General features: G+C 33.1%; 1 protein-coding gene across 1 annotated transcript in view; it reads left to right on the top strand.

The window, feature by feature from the left end:
• The window catches only part of LOC138942115 (uncharacterized), a 58150-nt gene extending 35559 nt beyond the window's left edge, over nucleotides 1-22591 (top strand). Inside the window, exons 3-10 of the mRNA XM_070312153.1 lie at nucleotides 2150-5474; nucleotides 6026-6218; nucleotides 7916-8023; nucleotides 11033-11200; nucleotides 13600-13842; nucleotides 17546-17812; nucleotides 19143-19457; nucleotides 19944-22591. Coding sequence (XP_070168254.1) covers nucleotides 2150-5474; nucleotides 6026-6218; nucleotides 7916-8023; nucleotides 11033-11200; nucleotides 13600-13842; nucleotides 17546-17812; nucleotides 19143-19457; nucleotides 19944-19997 — 4673 coding nt within the window. The 3' untranslated portion in view covers nucleotides 19998-22591. The remainder of the gene's footprint in view (nucleotides 1-2149; nucleotides 5475-6025; nucleotides 6219-7915; nucleotides 8024-11032; nucleotides 11201-13599; nucleotides 13843-17545; nucleotides 17813-19142; nucleotides 19458-19943) is intronic.
• Nucleotides 22592-23095: the final 504 nt, after the last annotated feature.

Genomic DNA, 23095 nt, shown 5'->3' on the forward strand with positions numbered 1-23095 from the left:
ATTTTTTATTTCACGTCGTATTGTGCGGGCGCGCGGCGGCGACATTGCCGTCGTCGAAGAGAATGGGCGAGCATCTCTCGCTTGCATCCTGTTGCATTGTGAACTCGTGATGTAAAGCCTGCCAATCGAGGTGACTGCACCAGGTACAGTTAGCTTTAGCGCAGCGCCCACTTGCAAGTTAACTGTAACTCGCAGCTTAACAACAAAATCTTCTCCATCCTACCTTGTGCTATCGCACAATCCATCGGTACGTCCCCCTTTCGCGAATATCGCCGATAAACACGTTCTAATCTACATTTAATCCTTCAGATACATACATCGGCTAGACTGTAATATTGTATAGTCTAGGAAGAAATTTAAAATAAACATCCTCCCCCTCCATAGATACAGATTAAATCCTTCACATATATTTATTTATACAAAAAGTATCGATGCGTGTTTAAAAGAATCTTCGTGAATTTTAGTCAATGAATTAAAGTTTGATGATGATAGAAACTTCATAAAAGTTAGTTAATTAGCTAAAATTGTTGTAAGATAAGCACGTCTTAGCAACTGGTGATGCAATGAATAATGATACGAGTAATTATTTTAATGACGTTTCGAAGTAATTAAATGCAAATACTTAAGTATTTGACAACTGTCTGAGTGAAGGACTTATGTATCTTATTCTTTTTAAATATTGTATTGCATTGTAATAATGAAGATGTTATCGTACACACAAATGTCACTTTATAGACTATTAGAACTAGTTTAGCTTTCTAACTTTTCACTTAGATATATCATTGAGCAAGATTCGTTGTAATTATATAGACAACAATGCGAAAATTCTCAGTAATTATGTTGTTAAAAATGTTGCGAGTGTAAAATAGAAGAGTTAGGAAGCATTTATTATTGAAAGGTTTATGCTAAGCAAATAATTTCGTAATTAATTAATTTTTTATTTTAACTTTATTACATATTTTCGTTTCTTCGATATAATTTTTCTGCGATATATAACAGAATGTAAAGAATTGAAAAACAATTTTAAATATCAAACAATGCGAGTTTTTGCAAGAAGCAATTTTCAAAATTATCCTCTATGAGGCTATTTAGAGCACGCGTCATCCATTCCACCTCTGCTCGTGACCCCCAATGACGGTCCTTCATGTCTTTTTTGATTTTGGGAAATAGAAAAAAGTCAAGGTCCGATCTGAGGAAGAAACCTCCTCCTTGATTTTTTTGAATCAAGTGCATTGCTTTAGAAAGAGACTATTTTAAAGGGGACCGTGTATTAGATAACGAATAAGTGTGTTCTATAATTGTAATAAATATTTTCTAGGAACTTAATTGTCAGTTCTCATATACCACGATAAGCCAAACAATTCTAGAGCGAGAAAGAAAAGAAGATTTATAGCTAATATCTTGAAATAAATGTTTTTATTCTTAATAAAACTACTAAATTATTTCAATCGGCGAAAAGTCCCTGACAGATCCTAAACTTCTGAGTTCTTATTGGCCAATAATCCCTAGATTCCACTGTGCACCATTTTGTGCAGATTATATTAAAGTAACATCAGCGAGACACGTGAATACACAATCAAAACCTGCATAATTCCGAGATCTATTTAATATTCAAATGCATGCTTGTCGCGCAAGCTTTCAATTTTCCATAGAACTGTATCGTAGAGATTCGCGTAAATAGCTATGAAAGAACCTGTCAGCAATTCCACGGATAACCAGTTTTTAGATTCATTAAACGCCTCATCTACGCTTGTTACATTTTTATTTGCATCTCGCCGGACGAAACCAGTTGTCGTTGTGATTGACTTCTGTTTTCGATCGCGCTTATTACGGCGGTCATTACCATAAACAACCATTTTGTCAAATGTATTATTAAAAAATTCAGGCAAGGAAAATAGAGGCGAGTCGGAGGCAACTTGTTAATGGAAATTTTCCCGCTTGTATCTTGAAAGTATAAATGTGTTTTGCAAGATTATAATATAAATTACCTAAATAATGATGGTAAAGGTAAAAAGGTAAAATAAACGATTAATATAATGCATACAATCGGAAGAAAAAACTATTACAAATATAAAGTAATCATTATATTGGGAAAATAAAACGAAACGAAATATAATTCTAAAATTAAAACTAAACTACATATCTTCAGGAACATTTCTGCTGCTCTTTGGCAATGCGGTCGCGGAGGTTACGGAAGTATCATCCACTGTAACGTCAGAGAAATCTGATTTCCAAAAAGCATCGACTCCCCAAAAAGCCACGACAATCTTAACAAGGACCTCTTCAATCTATCAGAATCAATCAGTCGCGGAAAATGATGGACGTAATATTGATTTGGCGAATCGAACAATTCATAATGATGAAGATGGATCGCATGACAGTGTCAACGGTAACAACGCGAGTAAGGATGTAGAAGGAAGCAATGTGTTGCGTAACGCAAGCGACACGACACATGCGAATTCGACAAAATTGAACGACAAATCCGAGGGTTTGTCGTTATCAGATGGGAACAGAAAGCCAAGATATGAAGAAATCGCTGCTGAGAGCTCCGGGAAAAGCACCAGCACGAAGGTCATCTCCGAAGATGCTCTCAGACTGTCTAGCACGAACGAACTGACTGTAACGACGACGAAGCTGGCTTTCAACGACTCGAAGCAGGATAGTAAGAAGAACTCTGGGAACGTCACACTTCAAGAATTTTCCAACTATGAAGGAATATCCGATACAACCATCTCTCCAAGTACGGAAGGAAAAATTGTCGAGGAGAAATTAAATGCGAATCTTACGAAAACATCAGCATTTAAACACGTAGAAGGGCAATCCTCTGCCAAGTACGAAGACAAAAGAAATGTAACTGTAAGTAAACAAGAAATAACGACTGTTAAATCTATCGAAGGAGATCTCTCCTCGATGTATTCGAAATCGGTAATCGAAGATATCAAATCCGACGAAAAGAAGGACAAAATTATAAAGTCTGACAAGGAGATTGTTTCGAAAAGTGAATCGAAAAAGAACAAAGATATAATCTCGGCTGATTTGAAGATAGAGGATCAGGAATTAGAGAGTCATGATCGAGAATTGACTACGGTGCGCGGTATTCAGCGCGAAAGTTCTTCAAGATCCAAAATAAATGCGAATGATTTAGGGACAACGGCGTCCGAAGCGCTTGATCTGGAAAAAATTGATGAAAAGGGACACGAAGAAACCATTTCGCTAATTCACGATACGTACGTAAACAACGATCATGTTTACAGAACTTCATCGGAGAAGAATCCCAAAGCTAGCTCGGGCAACAACTCCATTGACGCTAGTGAATTGTACGGGAAAAATGATCCGAAAGAAGAGGTAGAAGTCATTAAGAATGTGAGTCAACAATCGACATTGAGGATCGTATCTACGAACAATACCGCAAAAAACGATTCACACTTTAATAAATTGAACAATCAGGAAGAAGCCGTTTACATCAAGAGGAAAGAAGAAACTGGCGCTGGAAATGAAAACCGCCACGAACTAACTAACTCTTCTGCTATCAATACGACCATTGAGAGTACAGATGATACGGAAGAAAGGAAATTAATAGGGAAACCTAAGAATCAGGCAAAATTGCCCGAAACAACGACTCGGAGCATCCGACTTAAAGAGCAGACTTTATTTATCGATGAAACCACTCCTAGTCCTGTTCCGCAAGGCCGAACTATCGGTTTTTCCAAAGTTAACGAATTCCCGAGCATCGAAGTAAAATCTACAGCTTCGATAAAAATTGACGGAAGAATCGAAGCATCATTGGTCATTCCGAGTTTGCGTAACATTTCCAGCACGGAAAGAATAGATCAGAAACCTTATCCTTACCTGAAAACCAGCGGAGAATCGTTACAGATGACAACAGAGGACAGTTCGAAATTGGAAACTGAAGGCGTTACCGAAGAAACATCAGCTTATGAAAACACGATTGGAAGAGGAGAATCCGAGAAGAAGTTTGTCGTCACGGAACCTTCGGTAGTGATTGAAAACAGCATTCAACAGCAGAAACTGGATAAGAATAGTATTAACAAATCCGCAAATTTCACGACGGAAACCCTCTCCTCTTTGATACCGGTGACGGTGATCCCGATTGTTTCAGCCGTTGTTGGACCAACGAACGAAACTTTTCCGGAGAAATTTAACAACAGCGTAAGTGAGGCGGTGAAGGTGAGAGGCTCGGAATCAAACGACAATGACGTGTCAGGTGCAAAAGAGGCAGAGAAAGTGAGTGCAATTAAAGACGAGGGTTACGATGTGACCGGCAACGGAATAACGGAAGTTAGCTTGACTTTGGACGGCAAGGAAGTGAAATCATATTCCAGCGAAACGACGGAATCATCATTGCGTTCCACGAAAATGCCGAATACATCAAGGACAATTCCTCTGAATACGGATATTCAGATGGAACCGGAAGAAGCTATGATGATACGATCAACTCTCGTCGTTACCGAATCCACAATGGTTCCTTTAGATAAAGACGTGGCGACGGAAGCGAACAAGTCCACAACTTCAATGACGTCAGCAATGGAGATTAGCACAGCAGCCATCGCGACGATTTCCCAAAATTTCACGGAATCGACAACGAAGACGAATGTCACCTTACTTCCTCCGCAGTCTTCCTCGAACGTTAATCGAATCACCGAATCTCCATCTACTACGTTAAATCCTGACGAGTCGCGAATTCCGACAACTACGTCCGTCGAATTTGAATTTATTAGTCTTACGGAGGCAGTTTTTTCAGCGAATAACGCGACCGGAGAAACAGAAGGGCGAACCTTCGAGGAACAGACAATGCCTTTGAATATCGCGACAATACGAGATTTATCCAATAATTCAACGGACGAGGCGATCACCGTGACGAAATCTGAGGAGTTCACCGAACTCCCGATGACTACCGAAGACAGTTCGTCAACGACGGATCAGATATCGATCGTCCAGCGCAACAACGAAACTGCCGAAGCCAGAGATCCTCTTCCAGTTACTCAGACCACTTCTGAGGACCAAAGCAATCGCACGGAGTTCATCAAGTACTCCGAAGTTACTGTTATCGATCTCATGAACGCCACCGCAGGCGCTGATACCGCAGGAGCCTCCGATGTTACCGAGGATTCTTCAGAGGATCCTTCTAAAGACTCAAGTTTCAACGCGAACGTCACCGAGACGTTCGCCCCAGGCGCGATAGAACTTACACCGGATTCAGGCGTCACAACGAACGCCACGAAGAGCCCTTCAGTTCCGTTCGCCACAAGTACCGTGGAAACGAGAATTCTCTGGAGTACACCTAGTTTCACGGAACTGCCTGACGAAGAGACAACGGAAAATATCCAAATTCTATCGTCGGATGAGATCACGATGCTTAAAATTATCATCGATGGTACTTTGCACGAGGTCTGTCCTCGGCTGCAGGACTTAAGAAAGGCGCTCGCGGATATTCTCACAAATGGCATGGATAAGTAAGTATTTCGCATCGCGAATTTTCTTTTCTTCACTAGATGTTATTTATATCGTTTAATTAAATATATACTTACGAATTAAGAGATGTTTTAATTATTGAAAATATTTTAATCTGTATCACATTTAATTTTATATTTTGACAATATAATTAGAACTTTATTATTAAAACTTTTTCGCATATTTAGATATTTGAATCCAATGTTGATGCGATGAATAATTTAAATACCGTTATCTGTTAGACATAAATCTTTTTTGCTTAGATACATAATTTTTATTTATTATAACAGCAATATTATTTTTTATAAATGTAAATTAAAACAATGATAAATTGAATATTTAAAATTACACATTTATATTCGAAATTTATAGAGAATATGGAAAAATTTATTTTAACATAAAATGACATTTTCTGCAGCAATAAAGAATCTTATTTCGTTTATATAAACATTCGAAAATTTTAGATGAAATATATTTAGTTAAAAAAAAAAAAAATAAATTCAACCAACATGTTTCGCGCTCGTTATACGCTATGCGATACTTTGTCCTGCAGACTTGTATTGCCGAAGCAAATCATCATTCATAAGAACCCTTGTCGCGAGCCGGCAAATTCGTCTCCGACACCTATGGACGGTTCTCTAACTTCGATTCTGGTTTACGTCGTTGATGAGGACCGTAAATTCGACGCCGCTATGACGAAGATTCTACCAAGTTTATACAAGGTGTCTCCCAACTTCCCAGTGAGAGTAAGTTGAAAACGGCGGAGGAGATCGGTCGCGGATTAGAATATACGCAGTAATTGTCAGGGTTGGGAAAGTTACTTTATAAAAGTAACTCGTTACCGTTACCGTTATTTTTTCTAAAAAGTAACTCGTTATCGTTACTCGTTACTAATTTTAAAAAGTAACTCGTTACCGTTACAGTTACTAAAAAGTAACGAGTCGTTACAATTTCCGTTACTTTTTTACAATACAAACTAATAAATTATTTTGCATAAGAAAAACTTTTAAAAAATTGTAAGCAAGATTTCATTCAAGGTTTATTACAAAATAAATGATTAAATTTTATCGAAATTCTTTATTAATTTTTAATAAAATTTGTTGCTCCATAGTATCATCATTTAAATGCCCTCTTTGTGGTGTTAATACAGAGCCACCGATGCTAAACATTCTTTCTACAGATGCACTGCTTGGTAGAGCTGTATTATATTTAATAAAAAGTTTTTTAAGTTTTGGATAGTCGTTTAACATTTCTATATTACAATTATTTGATTTTAAAAACCGTTGCAATTCTTCTTGTTCAGATTCATTTTGCACCGTTTTTTGCTCAAAAATGAAAAAATCATCGTGATCGTCAGATTTTCCAGCTTTTGAAGAATTTTCAGTTGATCGGATTCCCAATAAATCCTCCAAGTAATTTTCAGCACGTTTTCTTTTTTCTCCGGTTAACCAGTTTAACTTAAATTTTGGATGTAAACATGCTGCTATTATTAATTCTTTTGTTTCAAATATTGTAAGAAATTTAAAATCAAATATAGTAAATTAAGCGATATTGTTTGTTTTATTGAAATTAATACTTTTGAATCAATAGTTTAAAATAAAATAATATTTTTCAATTAAATCCTTATTTAAAATTAAATAACATATGTATTAATCAAATTAATAAGTTACCTTTTATTTAAACCTTGCTGAATAGCTTCAACTAATGAATGGCAATCTATAAGGTCAGATTTATTGAGATTTTCTAATTTTCGTTGCATGGTACTTAGAACTGGTAGTAAATGAGAGCTCTGCTTTTCCGAAAAGATAAAGCTCTCATTGGATATCGCGCGTCGCGTCATCGCACTGGTCTGCAAGAGCCATAAGTTGATCAATCACATTCAAGCATTTTTACAACATAATAAGAATGCTAATTGGTCGATTTGCTTACGGCTTTACGGTTAAGATAAAAATTTTATCACGCACAATAGCAAGAATAATATCTTAAATAAATCAAAAAATTTGAAAAAAGTAACGATAAAAGTAACTGTTAAATTCGTTACTCGTTACCGAAAAATGTAACGAAGTTACTTTTTCCGTTACAAATAAAATTTGTAACGCCATTACCGTTACAGTTACCGAAAAAAAGTAACTGTAACGGTAACGGCGTTACAAGTAACGCGTTACTTCCCAACCCTAGTAATTGTATGCTGGATCCTGCCGAATATCAGCGAAAATCTATTATAACCCTCGTGTTTCGATACGTCTCGTTAAAATTTAACATTTCCATTGATTAGCCGAGAATTCTCGGTTATCGTTAAAGATGTTTCTCTACGAAGTGCTCCTTCTCTGTTATATCATAATTGATCGATATGAAAGTTATTGAAATCACACTCGGTCAGAGACAACAATATAATCGATGCAGCTTCTTTATTAAATTTCCTCAGGTTGTTGATCCTTTTCAGATACACAAGTTTCTTCTGGTACCGGAAACGGATTCCGGAAACGCAATAGCTGTCGTCGTGGTCTCTTCTGTTGCCTTCATTTGCCTCCTGCTTCTAGCCGGACTCTTGGTAAGCATGTCACTCATTTATTTTCAACAGCTTTCAAAATAGAGATGTCTACGGTATTGTATTTGACTTATGACGAATATATTGATTGACGTTTCTATCCTATTGATGTGACATCGAATGATTATCTTTCACGCGAAATAAAAGATATTTCATACTTTAGAAATCACGATTTGCACGTAACGTAGATAAGACTGATCGAATTCTTGATTGACACTTCTACGAGACATAATTGCGAGAGAAATCTCAAAAGCTTCGGTCGTTCATATATAGGTGACTTTCTCTGTCTCATCTTAGAATTCTGGATGTGAATGCATGCGTGTCTTTTTTTTTTTATGCCGTGTTTATGCGTCACGTAGCATGTTTGTCACCGAAGGATCGAAATACTAATGTTTCAAAGATACAGCTGCGCAGGTCCGCGAAAATCTATGCTCATTGACGTAGTCTGCTGTGTCGCGCTTGCATGGCGATAAATCTCCATTAGCGAGGTGTTACATGTCGATGTCTCCGTCCTTCCATTCGTCTGTCCATAATTTTCTTTCAACGTACGTAATAATTCATGATAATACGTCTATGTGTGTGTTGTCACTTAAGAGGTGAAAGACAATATTCTCTTCTTCGTCGCGCGGATAACGCGATAGTATACGCAAATGCATGCATAATGTTTTTCACGAGAGATCTTTTTTTTTTTTACTTCTATGAAATAATTGCGGCTTATATAATTCTTTTCTTCTTTTTTAATCACGCTTATAATAACGCATGCATATATATACACACAACTTATGTCGAATGCGAGGTAATCGTTTCGCAAGAAATTAAGAAACTTATGTATAGATTCTATTTCTGTAATTGATATTTTGTTTACGTAAGCATTATAACGGAGGGAGAACTTTACGGATCTTTAAATATTAGCAAAATCGTGAAAAATTCCAAAAATTAATCGCGAAAAATAACGTTTGCAATAATTCTTGTTCGTGTTATATAATATACTTTATTCCTACATTTTTTTGCACTTTAATGCTGCAATATTTTTTATTATTATTTCTGTGATAACGTTATCGCGAGATCAAATGCTTCGCGCAGCATTTTCATCGGTAATATTAATACAGCGCAGCGTTCAACAATAAATTTTAATGAACGTGTAATATAATTGTAGAGCATCGAGCGAAGTCTAAACCAACGAAACTTAACGAATCGATTAATAAAGAAGAGAAAGAAAATTATTATTCCAGGAAATCTAACGGTATCGTCTCATTTTCGAAACTGTATTCTCGTTGTTGGAAAAAGCAATCTTTCGTAACGAATCGATCAGCCAACTTTGTTAAAGTATAGTAATTAAGCGTCAAAAATATTTGTTCACACCGATGACAAAGAATATGCAGGAGATCATATGTTTTACAAAATTATTAGGTGTACAAATAAGTTTCCGCCGTTTTTTATCAAAAATTGGGCATTTATTGTGAAAGAACGGAACTTAATGTTTTGAGTCACTCCCAATGTGAGTGCAAGTTCTTCTTGCGTTTGGCATGAATCTTGATCCGATAATGCTTCCAATTCCGCGTCTTCATACACTTTCGGCCTTCCGCTACGTTCTTTGTCTTCGATGTCAAATTCACCGTTCTTAAACTTTTGAAACCACTCACGACAACTTCTCTCACTTAAGGCAGCCTCATCATATGCTTCTACAAGCAATCGATACGCCTCGGCTGCAGATTTCTTCAAATTGAAGAAGTAAATCAAAAGTTCCCGCAAATGACGCTTATTCGGCTCAAAACTCGACATTTTCGCACACAAAAGAATATATTATACTGATAAAAAATCACTAATATTTTAAGGTTATGTCATTGACTGATGTCCAATCTTACGATAAGGACGTTTTACATCTGACAATTTTAATCATAACTTACTGGTGGCGCCAACTTTTGTCAAACGGCGGAAACTTATTTGTACACCTAATATATCTGCAAATATTAACGCGGTATCATATAAAATATTAGAAATAAATATTAAAAATAAAATAAAATAATGATAGCCAATAACAACAGAGAATATCGTAATTGATGCGATTTATTAGAAGGAAATTCGTTGAATGCGCGATCGTATAGAGGGATTACCGTGAAGCATAAAATATATTTGTGACATTGTGATAACACGTAATTAATGATAAAAAAGATTGGCTGACACGTCCTCTTCCCAGAGAAAAGAAATAAAATATTGTTCGCGCATGTGCTTACCCAGCCTTGAATGGTTGATTAGATTGGCCAGCAATCGGCGTTTCACGCTTCATCAGCGTTACTTCATGTCGTTTCTTACGTTTGCTGTGCATGCGAATGACGATGTTGAAATAGCCCATCTGCCACGTAATTCACGAACTCGTTACTCCATTTTGCTGACCGTCGTCAGATTTCTACCATTTTCTTTTCAAATATGATGTAATTGACAATAAAACTGTGCCATTGTTCTCAATTGTAACGAGAAGAAACGCATAAATTACAATTATACTTGATACATCATCGACATTATGATTTGCATTTATCTATGCATAATAATATCTATGTATAGCGCATAAATCCCATTATTTCTTTTTATATAAATAAATAAAAAAAAAATATATATATGCAAAACTACTTACGTCGAATGATTGATTCTTTTATCATCGTTTGCCAGAGATTGACTATTAGAAAAACAAGTATAGATTACAGATTAGGGTAAAAAAGATAAAGGCAGTATATCTTATAAATATATTCATTAAAATCGAGGATTAATAACAATTCCCGACACACCTTTATCCTTTGTATAAATATATTTTGCATGCTGACGCGAACTACAGTTTTCGGTTCAGTGTATGGCCACTAAGTTAACCGCCATCGCATTTCGAGACATTGTGAGTATTCGTAGATAGGTTAGGGCAAAAGTACGAAGTTGCGAACATAGTAAAACTGCTAGATGGGCTTCAAGCATTCGTTTAGCTTCAGTACAACGATCGTTAATCTTAGCTGTAATCATTTCTAGTTTATAATGAGAAAGAGGCAAACAAGGTTCAACTACGGAGAACGGTGCCGACCGGTATCCTTAGATGCATACAGCCTCGATAGCGTTTCGGCGTACAATAGCGTAAGGCGCAAAGGTGCGGTGAGAGCCTCCAAGAGAAGCTACGGCAATCCGACCTTCGAAGATTCGGTGAGTTTGAGAAAGGATTAATTCATAATAACATTTAAACTTTGTCTATTGATTGCAATATGCTGTAAAGTTTGTCAGAGATATTTTTCTAAAGAGAAATTATATTTAAAGCAGGGTTGGGAAAGTTACTTTATAAAAGTAACTCGTTACCGTTACCGTTATTTTTTCGAAAAAGTAACTCGTTACCGTTACTCGTTACCAATTTTAAAAAGTAACTCGTTACCGTTACAGTTACTAAAAAGTAACGAGTCGTTACAATTTCCGTTACTTTTTTACAATACAAACTAATAAATTATTTTGCATAAGAAAAGCTTTTAAAAAATTGTAAGCAAGATTTCATTCAAGGTTTATTACAAAATAAATGATTAAATTTTATCGAAATTCTTTATTAATTTTTAATAAAATTTATTGCTCCATAGTATCATCATTTAAATGCCCTCTTTGTGGTGTTAATACAGAGCCACCGATGCTAAACATTCTTTCTACAGATGCACTGCTTGGTAGAGCTGTATTATATTTAATAAAAAGTTTTTTAAGTTTTGGATAGTCGTTTAACATTTCTATATTACAATTATTTGATTTTAAAAATCGTTGCAATTCTTCTTGTTCAGATTCATTTTGTACCGTTTTTTGCTCAAAAATGAAAAAATCATCGTGATCGTCAGATTTTCCAGCTTTTGAAGAATTTTCAGTTGATCGGATTCCCAATAAATCCTCCAAGTAATTTTCAGCACGTTTTCTTTTTTCTCCGGTTAACCAGTTTAACTTAAATTTTGGATGTAAACATGCTGCTATTATTAATTCTTTTGTTTCAAATATTGTAAGAAATCTAAAATCAAATATAGTAAATTAAGCGACATTGTTTGTTTTATTGAAATTAATACTTTTGAATCAATAGTTTAAAATAAAATAATATTTTTCAATTAAATCCTTATTTAAAATTAAATAACATATGTATTAATCAAATTAATAAGTTACCTTTTATTTAAACCTTGCTGAATAGCTTCAACTAATGAATGGCAATCTATAAGGTCAGATTTATTGAGATTTTCTAATTTTCGTTGCAAGGTACTTAGAATTGGTAGTAAATGAGATTACAACATAATAAGAATGCTAATTGGTCGATTTGCTTACGGCTTTACGGTTAAGATAAAAATTTTATCACGCACAATAGCAAGAATAATATCTTAAATAAATCAAAAAATTTGAAAAAAGTAACGATAAAAGTAACTGTTAAATTCGTTATTCGTTACCGAAAAATGTAACAAACTATACTTACTTTTTCCGTTACAAATAAAATTTGTAACGCCATTACCGTTACAGTTACCGAAAAAAAGTAACTGTAACGGTAACGGCGTTACAAGTAACGCGTTACTTCCCAACCCTGATTTAAAGATATTTATTTTTATGTAATTAGGAAAATGTAGACTGTTACGATAACAATGAAAGAATTGATGGAGAATATTTTGTCACTTTAATACAATATAATAATAATATATATATTTTTAAGCGGATGATTTTTTAATACATAATTACATATTTTTTATTAATTTTCTTTCTTATAGTTAGTACGTGTTACGAAAGTATAAATCTATATAGAACACGTTCAGGTAAAATAATTGCTAAGGAATAATATATCGCTCATATTTAAATAGCTATATGATAGAAGTGTATAAATAGTTTGCCTATAGATTTAATCAGTACATTATAAAACAAATTTAGCTATATAGTTTCTGTTATTAAGCTGTCATTAGTTTTCCATTGCCAAGACATTGACTGATTGATTTAGATTTCTGCCAACATTATTAAATTTATAATAGATTCTGCATAAATTCTGCATAAATTATGTTAACAGATTTGAAACTCTGTCTTCAACAGAGACAGCTAGATCTCTTTTACACATTTATATATCATAAAATTAGATGCATCGATAAATTATTATCTTGAAAACATTAATTTATCGGCATTTGTAGTAATAATAATCATATTTGTCTTTTAATTATGCAAGAAATTAAATAATTTGTCTCTCGAAAATATTTATGATTTTTATTGATATTTTTTAATATTATAAGAATTATGTGACGTATATTATAGGATTATTAATGCTTAAAATATAATATATTATATGACATATATATATGATTATTAATATGTAAAATATAATTTATTCTGATTGTGGAATTTTTAAACGTAGATTTATTACAATCTACTAAAGTTGCCTCATAATTTCCGATATCGTATGTACTTTGCCATTCAATTAAATTTTAGTTCTAAATATTTTTTTTCACGATCGATATATCGAACCATCTTCCCTTGTAGCGCTTGATCAAAGAAAGCGAGGTAACGTTCCTTTCTACCATGCGAGCAAAGTCTCTACGAAAGATATTTTTTTATTTCAGAGCGCCATTCCCTCCCATCCCCTGAATTTCGCCGGGCTTTCATCTTTCTGTAACGACGTTAATGCAATCAACGAAGAGTTCACGGGTATACCCCAAGTTTCAGGAAAGATAGACGAGTTGCCCCCGGGAGCGGAAGTGAAAAATAGATATGCGAACGTAATACCACTTCCGGAGACGAGGGTGCAGTTACAGAAGCTGAACAATGATGTCTCGACTGAGTACATCAACGCCAGTTACGTGAGGGTAAGATCTCTTGGTTGAAACTGATTTCGAGAATGCCCCAGTCAACATTTTTCTCTTATTTTTCACTCTCAATTTTCAATTCGACATTTATTTTGATCCTTTAAACTTTAAACAATTGTTGGGGCCGTTTCTGGTGGTGGAAGTTCGGAGAGGTGAACACGGTGGAACAGTGTATAAATATACACGTTTTTATACTGAGAGAAGCTTATTTAATGCTTGAATTCCTTTGGTTTTTTCTCACTACAATTAATACGTGTTAACGTCTTTGATCACAAGTCGCCATTATGGATCTCTTTGTTCGCTATCGATAATCCTTCCGATCCATACAGTACAGATGGCGCCACTATACAGTGTGTGTCCTTACCTATACTAGCGTAAGGACTAACAACAATCTCAGATCACTTTCTTTTGAAATTAATCGATAATTTTTTTTATCAAAAGCTCTTCTTTGAAATCTCTAAATGGAAAACTGTTGGTTTACTACCTATATTTGAGATGTAAAAAAAAATAGAAGCTTTTAATTCTTATATAAATTAGACCTATAGAAATCCGTTAGAATCCATAAACACGAAAGAATGACGGCTAAAAATAGAAGCAAAATTTCAACTCGGATATTTCATTTGTTATGCAGTTCATAAAAAAAAAAAAAACTTTTGCAACTGGACGCGCGATTATGCTATCGTTAAACATTTTACATAGCTATGATATTTTCACGTAACGTGAGTTAATCTTTTAAACAATGTAGCAAACGGGAGATAAAACACGTTTTAATACGCGGATCAAAAGAGAACTTTATACGTATTTATTTTGATGTCGTTAGGATAATGGCATTCATACGCGAGATCGGATTATGTCAGCCGCGTTACGGTGAATGCTAATGTGTTAAAAACTAGCAAAGCGTTTTTCGCAGCGCGTGGGAAAGGAATGTTGTGTAATGTTGTCGCGCCGGGAAAGCAAGTGCATTGTATCGCGTGTAAGCTACTGGGAGTCCAGATGCGGAAGCGTCAGGAATTGTTCGCAAAATAACTAGTTCGCCTTTTAATCGCGCACAGTTTCACAAAACGGGGTCAAAGAGGTGCAAAGGTTAATCGTTTGCATACATTACGGAGAATGTATTCGTCCGGGAATACATGCGTGCATTTACAAAAAAAATCAGAAATCTCTAAAGAGCGAAAAGATCGCACTCATATTTAGAAATAGACTGCAAGAATCGAAAAATAAGAATGACACTTTTTAACACATTTATTCATTTCTTTCTTTTTTTATCATGAAAAATAATATATCAATGAAAATATATAATATATATATTGTATACTATATATAAAAAAAATAAAAGACAGTGACGCTATATATAGATTGCGACAGAATATTAAACGAAATTTTATATTTTAATTTTTTATTGCGAGTTATGGTTCATTTAAAGTGGACTTAAATATTAATATGGCTAAAAAAAACTTTAGGACAATTTTAAATAACTTATATTAATGCCTAAAAATAAAAAATTTTTTTAAATACTTTTAAATTATATAATCTTACTAAAAAAACTACTCTTTTTTCAAGTGTCTTTGTTTTTTATTATTATTATTATTTTTTTTTTAATAATACTGTGTCTTTATTTCGAAGTTTTCATTAGTTTATGGAAAAAAAAAATTACGATTATATAATTCATAAAATCGCATAATAAGGCATAAAATGATGCTTGGACAGCGGCAATCTATAATAATAGCAGTAATTGAAAAGAAGAAAACAGTTTTCGGAATTTTATTCGTTGCATAAATAATGAAGCAACTGTTTAACTTTGATTTAATTCAGAGATAAGTTTTTCATTTTCAAAAATACGGAAAATCAAAAGATAAAAATTTAAAAATTATACAAAATATATATAAAATGTCATATTGTCTTTTAGAACTTCCGACGTTCTAAAGCTACAGTAAGCTCGTTTGTATTGCGTACGCGATATTAAGCTCTTTTTCGCTCATGGAACTCGACGACACTTCCCATCAGGAACGAATCGACTGATCGATAAACGCGTCTATCGGAATCGGCCGCTCGGGATTGCTTCCCATACAGCACCGCAAGATTGCAACAACATTGTAGCAACATTTTTCTGCAAGATTGCAACATTGCAGAAACATTACGAAATGTTGCAGCAACGTTGTTATGATATTGCAGCAACAGTAAAATGTCCGCCTACAGAAATATTGCAATATAATATTGCAGCAACATAGCAATATAATATATATGCAATAATGCTTTATGTATATTTATCGACATAATATCTTTAACATATGAAAAAAATAATGAGAAATTAGGCATATAAGAATCAGGATTTAGTGTGTATATAGATTTTCTGTATTATAATAATAACGAAATTATAAATTGTAAATTTTTCGGTACACATTCGACTTCCTTCAGTGACAAAGAATATCTAATAGAAATAAGAAAAAACTCAATTTGCAATTTTGTAAATTCACAATCTCTGTATTCGAAATATTCAGATATGCAAAAAAATTGTGGTGGATTTACGCATACAAGTTTTTTCACATCTCTCTTGTCTTCATATAATCTGAAAATTTATTTATTAAAATCTGAAGTATCTTTTTTGCATGTTAAAAAATTATTATCAAATTTTTGATTTTATATAAGAATGGAAACTATTAAAAGAATTCTTAGTCCAATGTCTGAGTCCCCTTGCGTTGGGGTTATATCATACAATTTAAGCTAATAAAAATAGTTATTATATCTTTAATCTTTTAGTCGCTCTTTGTAAACTTTATACAATATAATCATCGTGACTAAAAATTAAATGCGGAATAGATATGCGCCGCATAGCGGTAAACGAATGAACTAGCGATTATCGAATACTTTCTTTGGAATATTTTTGGAATGTTGCTGTAACATTACTAAAGTTATATTGCAAAATAATGTCTTCGTAATATTTCTGCAACATTAAACTACAATATGCGATATTGCAATGTTGCAGCAATGTTGTTGCAAGCTTTAGTGCTGTATGGGTTCATATCACGGATATAACCGATTCTCGGCATCCGTAATGTTTCCACTTTATATGTATACGTAACGTGTATTGTGTAGTACGCAATTACGTAGCGTGCGCGTCAAATGGAATACCGTCTGACGTGCAATTAATTTTACTCGACACTTAATAAGATTACGTATAATACCTCTGCCCAAAATACGATTGTGCATCTAAATGAAACACGTTACGAGCAGGTTGACAATTATCCGTAAACAGATGGAAAGTAAAAGATGTGCTATGATAGATTATGCCAGGGAAAATGAAACAATATATGCTGCGATACAGAATCACTCTTATAGATGTAATATTATTAATTAAGACGCGGAGGAGGATTATATGATTAAATTAATTGTGACAGTAATTAATGAACAAATAAATATCAATCTAGAACATAAAGATAGAAAATGCAAGTTTAATTGCACTGTTTATTTTTTTCAGATTTATTATGCATAAATTTGTTATTTTATAGTAATATATCTTATATGTGAATGACACGAGTAAAATTAAATATTAATTAAAACACAATTGAAATTCATAAATTAGTGAATCCACTTTCTTATTTCCAGGCATAGCGTAAAAACGAATAACAGCGTTCATTTCAAGATTACAAAGTATCTGAGGATACTTGTGTAGAATGCGAATTAAAAACGCATATCGGTGTTTCAGGGACCTAAAAACGCCACAAAGTATTATATCGCGTGCCAAGCGCCAATAGAATCGACCGTTACCGACTTTTGGCGGATGATCTGGGAGCAGCAGTGCAAGGTAATCATCATGTTGACTGATCTCGTCGAGAACGGAGTGGAAAAATGTACGGAGTACATTCCACCGTCGGAGGTGACAGACTGTCATCGGCTTTACGGTGACTTCCAAGTTACCTTGAAGAAGCGAGAAACCAAAGAGAAATATGCTATCTCTATGCTTCTCCTAAAGGTAATGATTTATTCTTAACTATACAAATTATCCCAGACAGCACAAAACATCCTCAGGATCATCCTGAATATGTCCAGGACGGTTCAGGACATTTGTAGGATGTTTTAAGATATTATTATAAATATATTTATAAAAGTTTAATATGCATACATAATTATTTTTAGTTGTGTCGGCTATTTAATATAATTTAGAAATCTCAAGTATTATAATAAGTATTAATGTCCTATAAATGTCCAGTGGATAACCCCTGGATGTCCGTAGGATGTATCTGCCCTGTCCATTATATTGGATGTCTTTTGGATTTCCAGAGGATATATACATGTGCAATTAATTGTTAACATTAATTTCGTTTAATATTAATAATTGAATTTGATGCGCACATTTTCATATATCCAAAATTATTATTTATTTAATATTTCATGAGAAATGTTACTGTTCGCAACATTCCAAAAACTTTACAAACAATAGTATTCAACCGCTAGTTCGTTTGTTTACCGCTATGCGACACGCGAACTCGTATTTGAGATTTGGTCATGAGAATTATATAAAGCTTGCAAAGAGCAACTGACAGGAAATTACAAATGTAATTATTTTCTATCAGTTCAATTTCTGATGCAATCCCAACATAGGGAATTCAGATATTGGATCGTTTAGAAAATATTATACAACTCAAACCCAGGAGCCAAACCTAAAATATTCATGTACAGCACGAAAGCCTCAAATATTAAAAAACGGTGAACTATTTTTAATAGATTTTTAATATTGGCAGTAAATAACAAAACATAATTTTAATTTATATTTAAATTTTAAAATTTGTTCCTTGAAACATACGAAAAATATCCCTAACATATCCTATAAAAATCCTTAGGATGTTCTACAGGATCTCCCTGGATTCTCCAGAGGTTAATATACGGCTATCATTTACTCTTCCTCAGGACATCCAGAGGAGATCTGAGGATTACAATGGGATATCCTGAGGATATCCTACGTATATGTCCTGGATGCCCTTTGGACGTCCTAAGGACATCCTTGTGCTGTCTGGGATGTTACTTGACAATAATAGTTGTTTGAAGTTCCATTGTCCGACATATCTTGATAATTCCGATATGAAATCGACGATATTGTCTCAATTATTCCATTAAATTTTATTTGCTTTAAACTGATTAATCAATTATCAATTATACATAACATTTTTCGAGAGAAAAGTTCAGGATATAATATCGGAAAAGGTATATATGTGAATGATCCAGCGTCCAAATATCGATAACTTAAATAGTAATGCGGCTGCAAATAAATCAACAGCGACATAGAAAAATTAATTAATTTGCAGAATCTGGAAAACAATACGTTCCGAGAGGTATTCCATATTTGGTACCTGTGGCCGGTGAATGGCGTCCAATCTGACGGCACAGGCCTAATAGCGGTGCTTCTCGAAGCGAGAGCACTCCAGCGTGGCGGCCCCGGACCCATCGTCGTCCATTGCAGTCCCGGCACAGGGCGCACCGGCACACTAATAGCCCTCGACCTAGGGATTAGACAATATGAGATTACGAGGACCGTGGATGTTCCGAGGGTCGTTTACACCATCAGGAGAGATCGTGCCGGTGCAGTTCAAACCAAGGAGCAATACGCTTTCATATACAAGGTGATTGTTCATATTCGATTTTATTTACGAGGACGCAATTTATCAAGCTGTTATTTATTAAAAGTTTTCTTGCTTACAAATAAGTATTGGAATTTATTTAATGCTCTATTTTACGTGAAAAATATATAATAAAAAAGAAGAAAATTTTTTTTAATAGAAAAGTGTTTGTATTAAAAAAAATGGATGGATTATCCATTTTCTAGTCTGATAAAAGAATCCTAGAATATACAAGAAATTTATAGAAAAGTATAGAAAAAAATTATCTTTGTTATATTTTTGAAAAAAATGACGTAAAAATGCGCAAAAATGACATTAATTTAAAACTCCAGATAAATGCCAATAGGTGCAGTTTATTCAAAATTAAGTATTCCCGTTACTTTTAGCATATATACGTTAATTTCCGGAAGATAACTTAATCTATATGCATGATCGAATTCTCATGATGTCGTCGCCCTGTAATCTGAAATGGAATTTTCTTTTTCGAAGGCATTAAATCTGTACGCGACAAAGCTCGCTGGCGGCGTGCTGGAGTCGACGTGAAGTATATATAAGGATACCCATGAAAAAACTGGTTAGAATGTCTGATTAGCGGATAATTTGGGTGGATATGCTAAATCGAAAGATTTTACTTTATGCGAAAAAATTCCTCCGCTAATAAAAAAAAAATGGACAGATTGAACGCTGGTTGAATTAAGTATCAAGATATGCCAAATGCTACCTAATTTAAGGTCAGAGGGGGCATCTTAATATCTCGGAGGCGCTCTCAACGAAGGAGAAAAAAAGGACTTTGTGAAATGCGTAAACTATAAAACGAAATATTAAAAAAATATATATAAAACAGGGTGGATGTGTATTTTATTAGAATACTGACTGTTATATGTGTAGCGACAAACTGGACTTACAATGAACTAAATGTTACCTAAAGTAGCGAAGTGAAATTAATTTGTGATTTACACTTTAGAGCCTTATTAATTTCTCAACTTGAAATTAATTTGTGATATACAGTATGTGGATTATTTATAAGTTTGTTAATATCAGCGCAATTCGTTCCACTGCTGATTCTGTCGAAATTTCCGCAAATTTTAAGAATATCCAAAGATATCTCTGTTCTTGTAAAAAAGAAAACAGAGATTTTTATGGTCATTTGTATGGATTTACGTGAATCTAAACGTATTTAAAATATATTGAATTTGTATATTGTAAAATTTAAATATTTCGATATTTAAAGAGAAGATTCTTTTTTAGATTTTTAGATTTTTAAATAACGATCATATTTTTACTATTCCTAAGATTATAATAAAATTTTATGTCGATATTATTCACTGTGTGACTCGCTAATGTTTGCTAAATATCGGAAACCAAAACTGAGGGAAAGATAAGTTTGATTGGAATTTTAATATTGAGATTAATAATATTTCTTATTTTCCAGCAATCTTACATAATAGGATGTATTGCGATCGAATGCATTAAGAGAAAATTTGGGAATATTTTAGGGTAATATATCAAGCGTGAAAAATCGTGTGTGTGTGTATATGGCATGATATATCGCTTATATAATAATTATCCTCGATAACAATTAAATTTAATAACAATTTTTAAAAAATATTTTGTTTTCATAATAATATTCAGACATCGCAAGCGCTGATTTTGATTTTCTTCTTCGAATCAATAAGTATTTTTTGTTATTATTGTTATTGTTGTTGTTATTGTACAGAGTATGTTTCAATTCGTGATCTGTATGTGTGTGTACGTGTTGCTCTCTATAATTGTAAATACATATGTAGAGTGTCAACGATTATTTCGACAATTATGTTAATTGACCCACTTGAGAGATTTTATTTATACATATATTAAAAATATTCGTTAATCATTGTTTTTAGGCCAAGAAGTACCAGTGGTTTTTTTTGGGGGGGGGGGGGGCAAGCCTAATTGTACGGACTGGAAATAAAAATGTCCGTCCACAAGTGCAATGTACCAATTGTGTATTTAAAGTAGTTAGTATATAAATATATATTAGTCATTATATATTTTTATAAGAAAGCTTTATTTGGATTATGATCCTTTGTAATAATTGTAGTAAACGATAGAATTGATTTTGATGTGTTTCCCAAATATAACTAAATTATTGAGCAACTAATTTTAATGATCTATCAATTTTATTTATCGATTTGTTGTATCAATTAGTTTTATTTTTATTTTATTATCTCTATAGTAAAAAAAATGTTGAAAGCAATTATAATTTTATTATACCAATATTTGATTTAATGGATGGGTATCTTTTATGAATAGCGGCGTGTTTAGGACTATATGTATCTATTGTATATCGTATGTTTTCATGATCGATCACTGTGTACGTCCTCAAAAGGAACATCATAATATTATAATTTTTAATATCATAAGCATCACAGTTAATCTCTAGCGTGATGGATTGTCGTATGTCAAATTTTTAGAGATGTATTTTATGTCTTTTACATTAAATGACGAATTGTGTATAAATAATATAATCGTAATTGTTCCATTATTATTACCGGAATAATAAAAATTGCTATCAAATACTATTGTTAATTATATTTATAACGGCCGTATCTACGATGATGTGATTTGCAACTGCAATGTCAACGATTAATGCCAAAGTAGAAAATAGTACCACTTCAAATTTTAATTGATAAATTTTTAAAATTATGAAAGTATGAAAAAAAATGTATAGGCTAACGTCACGTTATATTTACGAATCAAAAGACACATTACAAAAGATATTCTTAAAGATAATACTTATCTAATAGCCGATCTTTAAGAATATGCATATCTTGGACCACGATTATATATATATGAAATATATTATATATAATAATAAATATATTATTATGTAGAAAAAAATGTCAGAATCGTATTAATTTTTTGTGTAAAAGAGAGGTATTTATTGATATATACCAAGTTAACAATAAGTCAAAATCAAAAGCTATATAAGCTTTTATGTCTTCGAATATATAAAATATAATCATTCAATAAGTTCGTATATATATATGCTGGTATAATTCTTATATCTTAATAATAATATATCTAACTAGGTAATATTTTATTTTATACATATACGCGCGCGCATACACACACACACACACACACACACACACACACACACACACCCATTCACACATATATATAAATACATGTTGAATAGATAAAGTTGTGAGATTTTCACGTACGTATATAACACAGCACAAATTTCTAAATAATATTATATAGATTGCATCATAAAGTTTGTCAAAGGATCTCAATCTTTGATGAAATCAGAGACACCTTTTGAATCCGTTGTATGATCGTTATTTAAAGTTGAAAATGGATAAAAAAAGAACATTTATTATCATTTTCTTTACTTCGTATTTAATACAAATTTTACGAAAGATCCTGTACAGACATTAAATAATACATTAGATTTAAATTATAATCATTTATTACGATTTTTCCATATAGATATATTTGACATAATTTATACAATTATAATCGAGGATTAAATCATAGAGTGCTTTATATTAATTTGTAACAAAAGAAAAAATCCACATGTTAAAGTCTTATCGAAATACTCGTGAATATATCCTAAAAATTTATAAATTTATTATAAATTTTAAATTCTTGTAAGT

Source organism: Polyergus mexicanus, unplaced genomic scaffold (assembly GCF_030449975.1).
Source record: "Polyergus mexicanus isolate NDT 795.1 unplaced genomic scaffold, iyPolMexi1.0 SCAF_21, whole genome shotgun sequence".
NCBI lineage: Eukaryota > Metazoa > Arthropoda > Insecta > Hymenoptera > Formicidae > Polyergus > Polyergus mexicanus.